We start from the raw sequence: 10,433 nt of genomic DNA, 5'->3' as shown, positions 1-10,433 counted from the left end.
GTAACGAAGTACTAATTGTGGGAATAGCTGACTCAGTGTGTTCATCTTCGGATATATCAAGTAGGGAACTTAATGCATGACTTTTTTTTACTAGTATGTGAGTTATTTTTACTTACTTGACTTTAGAATGTACAGTCTGAGGCCCAGCCTTTCTAATCGGCATAAATCAGTATGTGTATAGCTACACTACAAAGGAAACAAGTATGGTGACAAGCTGAATCAACTCAGTCTAAGTAGAATCTAAAGGAATTTTGTGCAGTGTGTGAGGAGCAAACATTCAGATACCTCAAGGAGGCTATATTGTGTGAACATCAATGATTCATTAAGAGAGTAGTGGACTATTGTCAGATATCTCAGCCTGAGTACTGAGTTGAATTCTGGATGGGGTCTATTTTACAGAATGGAGTGCTTTCTGAATCAACTTGCAGCTTGGCTAGCTGCTATCATTGCTGAAATTGCATTTTATCAGTGGAACCTCCAGGAAAATGGAATAGGATAATTATAAAACATTAATTAAGTGATTGTTTAGGTAATCATGACTTTATTCAGTCTAATAAACAGAATATATGGTTGATTGAGTGAGGTATTACTTTCAGAATGTTCAGACGACCAGTGATGAGATGCATGGATTCATCGAATTTTTGTTGTGGTTGGAGACATTAAATATCCAAAAGCAAACTGACTGTATAATATTAATTCACTTTCTTTATATTTTCTCAATTTTGAGCCTGTATACAAATAATTGAATTTTCCTTGTCAATAGAAATCCTAGAATAAGATGGGAGAGAAACTTATCTTTGTTTACCTATACTGTACAACCAAGAGTTCGTAATACTGATTTGTATGGGGGAGAGTGTCTAACTCTCAGTATGGCCTGTACAAACACCCTGTGTAAAGTTCACCTTTCATCAAATCAACACCTTTACTGGGGGATAGAAAACTGTTGATTAGAGTTGCTGAAGAAGGTAAAGCCTTTGTTCTGAAATAAGGCCGAGGTGTTACTTTAAGCAGGGTGTTTGGTGAATGCATTCAAGTTAGACACTCCCCACCTTATTATGAACTCTTGGTACAACTTCAAAGGAAATGAAGAAAGCATACAGATGAATCAATAAAATCACTACAGTGTTACGAACGCGTGGGGTTAGGAAGACTAATAATCACGTGACTTAGTTTGTACAATGACATCACACACAATATTTCATGTAAATACAAAACAAAAAATTAAATGTTCCTAAAATCCCTAAAAGTGTGTGACATACAGTAAGGTGAATTACAGACTAGTGAGATCTTGGTTAATTAATGACAGTGGTTGGAGATTAAGTGTGGTAGCTTCTTGCTCTTGAATGTTGCAAAGTGGAAGTACAAATCAAAATGGGATATCAATTTCATTATGAAAAATTTGTATACATAAATAATCTAGCATTACTATTTCATTTGTCCTCCACTAAAACATGCTACAACAGTACTAGTGTCAGTAAATTGGCAGTGAGTCTACCTTGAAATCTCAACTCTAGAGTAGATCCAACACAGGACAGCCCGCACTGTAACAAATACATGTGATCCCATTGTAATTTCATGGACCAGCTGGACTGGGAATCACTTGAAAATAGACAAACAAATTTAACCTGTTTTGTTTGAAGTGAAGCATGTGAAATGTTACACTTAAGAAATCCTAGGATTCTTAGGTGGTATGTAATTAATGTAAGTGTTCCATTTCAGGTCTGACTAGATACATTGAAATTACACACACATCCTAGTCCAAATCACATTTGCCTGGTGGCTACGGGCATGGTTTCACATGCGGCTTATAATAGAGATTTGGCTGATCCTGGAGTTTTGACGTTTAGCCTGATTCAAGGCTAGCAGTCAGACACATCCTTGAATTGTGCAACAGATAAAATCAGCTCACTATTGAATACGGCATTAGTCCACTGCACAAGCTGTTAATATATAAATAACTCCATGCATACACTTCAGTGATGTTTGCAGAATATACCCTCCTTGCGGTCTGCCAAAATATTTGCTCCTCACACACTGCACAAAATTCTTCAAGTTTTAATTCAGCTGGCTCTTTCCTGTTACCAGTATCTTCCTGCTTGCTTTATTTATACACTGACTTATGACTTGAAAGACCGGCCCAGACTGTTTTGTAAAGTCTAAATAAGAAAAACAGCTCACATAAACTTCCCTTCCGTATGGATGAACATCACTGATACAGCTCATTCTACAATAATACTTCGTTACTAATGACAACCAACAAAAACCCACAATCGATCCGTTAATTCTTTTTATCTTATGTTTAACCACCCACTGGAGATGCCACTGCTAACTTATAAGGGAAGTTTCAGCAATGGTAAGTTGCAAGCTTCAGTTTGAGAAAGCGTTCCGTTCCGTGGTTTAGTCCATCATTCCGTTCCGTAGAATAGTCCTCACCTAGATCTATAAGGGAAGTTCGGAGATGACTAAAACACGGAACAGACTGGGAAAATGGACTCACAAACGGACTGGAAGGAACTTCCCTAAAAATGTTTTTTTTGCCATAGAAACTCACTATATCGCTGCTACAAATAATACAACACGTAACAACAGCCTTAAACAAACCTCTGAACGTATGTTCGAGCCGCCATTACACCCTGGGATAACTTACAAAACGCCAGTCTGCCAGTGTGAGCGCCTGTGACAGCAAAGTTGTCGGTTAGTGTTGTAAACAAGTTTAACAAACAAAATAACACAAACTGTATTTGTAGTAGCCAGTGCCTTGCCAGCTGATTAAATACAATGAGTGAATGCGCATGGTCACGCCACAAAGCCTACCTGTCACAAGCTGTCACCTGTAAAACTGAAGATCAGCCATCAAACTAATTGCAGCAATTAACCAGACCACAAAATCCAAGTAACATAGTGTCTTAACAGGCTTAAAGCTTCTTGTTTACAAATGCGAAATGAAAGTGCGCTTTTAATTAAACACAAAATGAATTTAATTTCAGACTATCTTTAAGCGCAGGGCTTAGTATCGGCTTGAGCACACTTCGACATCGTGTTCAGAGTGGTTCAGAGGTTTGTTTCAGGTCATTGTTGCACGTTATATTCTTTCTAGCAGCTATACAGTGAATTTCTATGGCCAAAAAACGCTTTCAGGCAAGTTCTTCCCAGTCCGTTTGTTAGTCCGTTCCGTGTTTTAGTCATGTCCGGGAAGGACGTAAGGGACTACGTTCAACTCTAAATCTATAGCTATCAGGTCTGTAAAGCTATAGCATAAAAACTAGTAGCTAGTCGCAGTATTATATCTGTTTTATTACAGTACTAATAAACTTAAAGGTTGTCTCTCAACTTGGACCAGTCCCCAAGTCTCAACTATGTATGTAGCTATACAGCATGTCTAATTTAACCAAGCAAGAATACAGTTGAACAGCAAAAATTGAATACAATTAACTATGTTGATAACACCAACATTATCGAGTAAAATAAGTGACAAAGTATTAGCATATACAGTAAATTAACACAATCAAATTAAAAGCAGTACAGCAAATAAATGGTACAATGATAGACTACACTGTAACAATTACTAAACACTAATTAGTTTCAACATAGCTTTGACCATTCTTTGTCTAAGGTGCTTCAAAAGAAACTGGAGAAATGCATACATCCCCATGGTACCATTCCGAACACTCCAAACAGCATATCATTGGAGGTCAACGTGGCATGCCAGGCATCCAGTAAGCCTTTGCTTGTTCAGTTTATTTTATTTTCAGATTTTTCTTCTTTTGCCTCTGATTGGTAACATAGAAAAACATTATTGTTCAATACAAGATGAGAGATGGTTACACATCTTATAGGGTAGCCAAATACTAATGTGCCAGGGTTTTCACCTAAACACAGGAGCACTGAATATGCAATGCTGAACAAACCACAATCATTACATCCAGTCTGTTTATGAACATCTACAAAGTTCAGGGTAAATTCTGATTTTGTTGGTGTGCAGTAAACAGGCCACTTGCATTAGTTGTCATAAGAAAACATACTATCAAAAACCAACGCATCTTTTCTGGTTGAGTTACTAATTGTCACCAAGTGATTTCTGTTGCTGTCAAGTATAACTTGAGCGAAAGCACTTTCAACAATCAAATAACTCAATAGCCAACATCTTGAAATTTTGGTTGAACTACTTGTTCATTATTATATTGGTTAGCATTGATAATTGCAACATTAATCTAATCACCCAACAATACCACAGCTTTGTCCCCATCCATGAAGTGTAATTCATCAATCCAGGAATGGGTGTCTTCATCTTTGGACGATTCTCTGTATGTATCAGCAGTCTTTTATTTTGCAGGAGGATGCTGCTTCATTTCACTGAGTCGTATACTTTTGAACAAGTATTTAGAAGCTTCATTGACAGGTTGACTCGATGGAGAGCTGTCCAAAAGGAGTGATCCACTGTGTGATGAGCCTTCCTCACTGCACACTAGATGATCTGCATGTTGGAGCAAACATAACAACTGTTAACATAATGATATTAACTACAAAACAAGTAAGGAAATATTAATCTTTTATTCCCGCTAAAACATAAAAAGGTACAGTTAATTGTTAGTAGCAGAGCCCATATTAAAATTAGCTCTAAATAGAGTAGAAACCTGGTCAGCATGTTCTATACTAGACAGATGCAAACAGCATCGTGGGGCGAGCCTGAACATATTTAATGGGAGCATGCATAGCAGCAATAGGTAGCTGATGATGAGTGTATATTCAAGTGAACGTGGTAGCGTTGAACATCCGACTGGATCCAATGAAGCTAATTCAGCATGAAATTCCGCAATCTTAGAAATAACAGCAGGGTCATTGTATGGTGGCAATTCGGCATCCTGTGATCCGTTAATGTTTACATCAGAATTTGTGTCTGTACTGAGATTCGAAGCACTATCAAAAGAAATAAAATCAATGTTAGCATGGTACATATACAAATCTGATAACACAACGTAAAGCATAAGCAAGCAAACAAAATTATTATGTAGATAAATCAATGTTATTGTTGTGTGACTGATTCATTATTTTACATACTAATTCTGCCTTCTCTGCTGCAAGATTGTGTCCCTTTGCCTAGCATATCTTGTTCTGGAGTATTCTCTGCTTCTCCTTTGTCTTTCTTCAGCTTCTTCTTGTGTTTCTCGGTCCCTTCTCAATCTGTACAGCTGTCTCCTTCTTCTAAGTCGTTCTTCTGCATTCATTTAGCCAACCTTAGGTGATTTTCATATTCACGCGCTGATACATGTGTTTCATACGCTGTAATCTACGTTGTATATTTCTCCGTGACATGGTCGATGAGACGAACATATATGGAAGTGCTGTAATCTACTTCGTATATTTCTCCGTGACATGGTTGACGAGACGAACATATATGGAAGTGCTGTAATCTACGTCGTATATTTCTCCGTGACATGGCCGATGAGACGAACATATATGGAAGTGCTGTAATCTACGTCGTATATTTCTCCGTGGCATGGTCGATGAGACGAACATATATGGAAGTGCTGTAATCTACGTCGTATATTTCTCCGTGACATGGTCGATGAGACGAACATATATGGAAGTGCTGTAATCTACATCGTATATTTCTCCGTGGCATGGTCGATGAGACGAACATATATGGAAGTGCTGTGATTTACGCTGTTTATTTCACGGTAAGTCCGTTTATTTCAGGGTCTCTTTCCGATTTCTTTTGTAGTTTTTTGGGCATGGTCGCTGAGACGAAAGTTACGTGGGCGACTCGCTAGTGTGGGGCTCGCTCAAGCTCGCCCCAATAATTTCATTGGTGTGAACCAAGCAGTCAAAGAAAAGTATTGAGAGAAAGTGGCAAAAAATGGGTACTACCATTAAATGTTTGTGTATCACCACCACAATGTGATACTGCAGTGCATCAAAAAGCTAATATCAATGCTATTCTTGTCCAGAAAGTAAGCAATGACATTTTTTATTGGCCTTGCCATTGTTTTCCTACCTAGTAAACAACTACAGGCTACCAACACTTCAGTAACTCCACCACAGGCTTAGCAAACCCATGCAGCACAAAAGAGATTTGATAAAATTTTAACTTAACTTTCAGCCACTAAAATTATCACCACTATAGTGTTCATTTTGCTCAATTGATGGTAAATCCATTCTAAAGTTAGTATTAGTATTAGGTTTACAAGTAAGGAGGCTCAAGGAGCCTGTAATGCCAGATCTTTACAAAGTTGTTGCATTTAAGAAGATTATAAAATTGTAGCTAGGTTTGGAGCAGTCAGGCTGTTCCGTTGAGAGACAACATGTCAAACAAACACACACTCACCACTTTTACTGATACCCAAAAGATTCTTGTCCACTCACTTAAGTTTTCAAATTCTGTGTTAGGGCCCATACTTATTGCAACATAGCTACAACAGTACTAAATTTCTCTTTCATAAATCAAGCCAAAAGTTCAGTTTTCAACTGAGTGGTCTTTGTTTATAAAACTCTGAATCTCTCATCAAAATCACGGAGATCTGCTATAGTACCTAAAATGTAATTCTCAGTCCTTCTTAGCTCTGGTCTACCACACTGGTTCTGCCGTCCAGGTTGTTTTCCACTCTGGTTCTGCCGTCGGAATTGCCTTCCATTCTGGTTCTTCCTGCTATAAGCACCGTTTCTATAACTACAGCAAAGACTGAATTCACCACAAAATGACTTCTTTGCATTCGTCACCAACTCATCTGTTCCCTCGTGTTGTAACCTGATGACAGCTGCAGGTCACGTGATAAAATCCCACATTAGCATAATTCGAGGCATAATTATAGCCGAAAGGCTAGTTATCGGCTACAAGAAACAGCCGGCTCGTTTTTTTTTGTCACAAAAGTAACATAGTACAGTGTTTGAAAGTGATTTAGAGGATATATCTAGGCACTTTAGGCGTTCCGTTCCGGAGAATAATGCCACGGAATGTGCCATTCCGTTCCGTGCCGTTCCGTGGAATAATGGTAACCCTTAATTGTACCTAGACGTGTATTTCCTGATGCGAAACTAATAAATTGTTTGGAAATTTATCAGAAACATAATGTCTGAGATGTATAGAAAATACGTAAGTGGAAAAATCTTGAGTCATTAATAATCGATGTTTATAATCACTAGCATAGTCATTAAGAGTATATTTTGTTGCTCTGCGTTGAAGTCGCTCCAATGTTTTAATGTCTTTCAATAAGTTGGGTTTCCACAATACAGAACCAAACAAAAACTGACTTCTGACAAGTGGTAAGTAAAGCTGCTCCTTAATGACCTTATTTAACCTCATCAGTGTAGGTCACGTTAAGAGACAAACTACATGCAAATTAGTAGCCATGCCCCATGCATTTTTTATGTATGAAAGGTAAAAGCCTGCAAAGTCCTGATCCTAAGATTTTACACAAAGTACAGTTAATTGTAAACAAGTCAGTGTAGTTCACATAATAAAGAAACATATTTAATATGGTGCATGTGGTTGTGAAGATGTTTGGTCAAACAAAATGTGGTGCAAGAAAAAATTCTGAAATGGTTCACAAAAAAAACTAGAGGTCTCAAAACTATAAACTTCATTGATCTTCAGCAGTGTGCTCTTTTTCCCACTGTGCTTGCTCCTCACGTTTTCTACGCAAGGCTGCAACCCTTTCCTGTTTAAATATTGCATAGTCAAAACAGTAAAATGTTACCGTACCTCGCGATTGAAGCGCTCCATGATTCCAGCTACCATTTCCTTTAACTCAGCAAGTTGTGTTAAGGTTTCATCAGGAGAAACTCTTAAACTTTTTGCTTGGAACAATGGGAAAAAGTCAGTCTTGCCTTCCCTGATCTACAATGAATACTAGCAACTGACACAAACTTCATATAATAGATTACCTGTCGATATGCAAAGCTCTCTATAGCATTGTGGTCACTGACATCAATCCTCTCCAGGTGCAAGTAAAAATAAATGTAATGCCACATGCAGTGCTCATGTTTCACGTGATGGTCAAATCCCTACAGTACAACAAACCTTATACTCATCTACAATGGACACCATAGATTACATACCTGTGATCTTCTTTCAAAATCATAGCTAGGAATGTTACAAATGAAGCAGCCTCCCTTCTTATCTTCTTCTATGCGCCACTACATTCACAATAATACACTGTAACTATCACTCATTTGTGACTATAACTTTCATATTTACCCTTTCATCTCTCAGTTCAGAGAATGTATCCACAATGATACCAAACACAATGTTCAGACCAATAGTGGTCACAATGATGAAGAAGGTTAGATCAAAGAAGACAGTTCTGAGGGCAGCATCTTTAAATGTCATTGGCAAATCAGCAGTCTATATAAATATTCCATATTAAAAAGTTAGGCATGATAAAGGTTTGTGAAGATAATTATTTAATAATGTACTCATCTAGGTTGACTTACCAGTCCTAAAGTGTCCAGTAAACCATACTCCAACACACTGATAAAACATTGAATGAGAGATCGACAAAATCTAACATTATCGCCATCTTCTTCAGGATCTGGTTCATGAAATTCATTGGCCAAAAGTGCGAATGTACCCACACTGTAAATATACATCACTACCAGACCAAGTGCACCAACCCAGAGCAATGAAGTGCCTGCAATTTGTGATTGATATAAATACCACAAAGTTTGTAACAAATTTACCATTCTTAGTAACAGATCTCAACACTCGTTGTAGAATGTCATTATCAATCACAATGTGTAGTAGACAAACACAATAGAAGTATCCATAAAATGGTAATGACAGTGCTGAGCATGCCACAAACATCTACACCACATAAGCATACAAAACATAACTCATCCATACACATTGTCTTACTATGTGATACAATGATCTCAATCCCAGTAATGGTTCATCTGAGTAAGTTGGAGTTCTTTCTTTCCGAAGCCTACACAAACAGGTACAAGTAATTATTGTACTTTACTGTACACAGATTACATACACGTATGTATAGAAAAACTCTGGCAGGACAAAATTTGATGAGTTGATGAGGAAGTAAGACATGACCATTGCAATACTCATCAGAAGGTGAATGCCACCTCCAATATAAAGAGCATAGCCAAAAAACCAATGACTTCTACCATCATTCTCAGGTATAGATGGAGTGAGAGACTTTTCTATTGCACATAGATCACGAGTACAATTATTAGCCGTAAAATTATTAGTGCTTAAGATATTGTTGTTATTGTAACAGGAAGTTTCCAAACAATAGGTATGTAGTGCCATTTCATCAGGTGAATATTCTGTTCCTTCATCTGGAGCATTGTAAGTATATCCACTGGATAGACAACATAGTAAATTTAAATCGCGTCAAGGATGAAACAACTTACAATTTGAGGTTAACATCACTCCAAGCAATCACCAACATTATGTTCATCACCAGTGTCCAAAGTATGAGTAAGTAATTTCTCATTTTTCTGTTATAAAATGTATTGTATTAATGGATATATCTGGATACCTTACAGGTTGTATACAAACATGTTAGTGTACCATTTTCCACGTAGAACAGTCTGAAATAAAATATTACATACAATGTCAACGATAGTATTTAAAATACCAAATGGTGGATTTCTTTCTTTACAGACATCATCCATTCTAGAAAATCTCGAGTTTTGTCCTCAGGGGATTCACGATTTACCCGATATTTTACCTTTTCAATTATTTCTTCTGGAAGTTCATCCTAATGGTCACCATTTGTTAAACACATCTTCACATTACTGTGTACACTTACAGCAGGATAAGATCTAAAATGAACTTTTGCCAACACTTTCTGGTCCTCTTCATAGTGATAGAACAGCTCTATACTTTTGGACCACTTTTTGCAGTGATTCCAAGCCTCCATAAGATCAGAATGGTGTTTAGATTGCAAAGGATCCTTTGGCCCAACACTGGCTGGTTCTGAGTAAAATTTAGAATCATGTCAAGAGTACCAAACCACAAGTCATAAAATAACTACTACACTACTGTATGAGTAATATCAACATCTCCATGCACATATCAATATACTTACCCACATCGCTCAGTGAAATTCCCTCAAAGTCTGCCATGTGTACTAATGCATGGTAGGTCCTAAAAGCTGCTCTTTCTGCATCATCATCCTTGTCCATCTCTTTCTAAATAATCACATATCACAAAGAGTTAAACAATGTTCTAGGTAAAGGCTATCAATTGCTAGTTCATAAGTTCTTGCTAAATCATGACTAGTACTATTACTAGGCCTGGAGGCACATACAAGTACAATCACCAACCGAACAACCTACATGTACAGTGCATCGCTAGCATAGTGTGTGTATGCATTTCGCACTGCCTTGATTGAATCTGTGTTAGGTTATGAGAAGAAACACCAGCTGGATTGGTTTAGAGAGTCTTTTGCTGCTTTAAACCTATTCCTCCAACATAG

The 10,433-nt window shown here is 37.5% G+C and overlaps 1 protein-coding gene across 1 annotated transcript in view; it reads right to left on the bottom strand.

Annotated features, from left to right (window-relative positions):
• Window positions 1-7,437: 7,437 nt before the first annotated feature.
• The window catches only part of LOC136262168 (inositol 1,4,5-trisphosphate-gated calcium channel ITPR1-like), a 46,237-nt gene continuing 43,241 nt past the window's right edge, over window positions 7,438-10,433 (bottom strand). Inside the window, exons 63-76 of the mRNA XM_066056327.1 lie at window positions 10,044-10,146; window positions 9,765-9,931; window positions 9,591-9,713; window positions 9,497-9,543; window positions 9,364-9,450; window positions 8,976-9,311; window positions 8,852-8,921; window positions 8,677-8,800; window positions 8,431-8,627; window positions 8,195-8,341; window positions 8,056-8,133; window positions 7,882-8,001; window positions 7,700-7,834; window positions 7,438-7,655 (exon numbers count right to left, since the gene is read on the bottom strand). Coding sequence (XP_065912399.1) covers window positions 7,578-7,655; window positions 7,700-7,834; window positions 7,882-8,001; window positions 8,056-8,133; window positions 8,195-8,341; window positions 8,431-8,627; window positions 8,677-8,800; window positions 8,852-8,921; window positions 8,976-9,311; window positions 9,364-9,450; window positions 9,497-9,543; window positions 9,591-9,713; window positions 9,765-9,931; window positions 10,044-10,146 — 1,812 coding nt within the window. The 3' untranslated portion in view covers window positions 7,438-7,577. The remainder of the gene's footprint in view (window positions 7,656-7,699; window positions 7,835-7,881; window positions 8,002-8,055; window positions 8,134-8,194; window positions 8,342-8,430; window positions 8,628-8,676; window positions 8,801-8,851; window positions 8,922-8,975; window positions 9,312-9,363; window positions 9,451-9,496; window positions 9,544-9,590; window positions 9,714-9,764; window positions 9,932-10,043; window positions 10,147-10,433) is intronic.

This window comes from Dysidea avara, chromosome 7 (assembly GCF_963678975.1).
Source record: "Dysidea avara chromosome 7, odDysAvar1.4, whole genome shotgun sequence".
NCBI lineage: Eukaryota > Metazoa > Porifera > Demospongiae > Dictyoceratida > Dysideidae > Dysidea > Dysidea avara.
The sequence above is the reverse complement of the archived record's forward strand: the minus strand, read 5'-3'. Positions and strand labels throughout refer to the sequence as shown.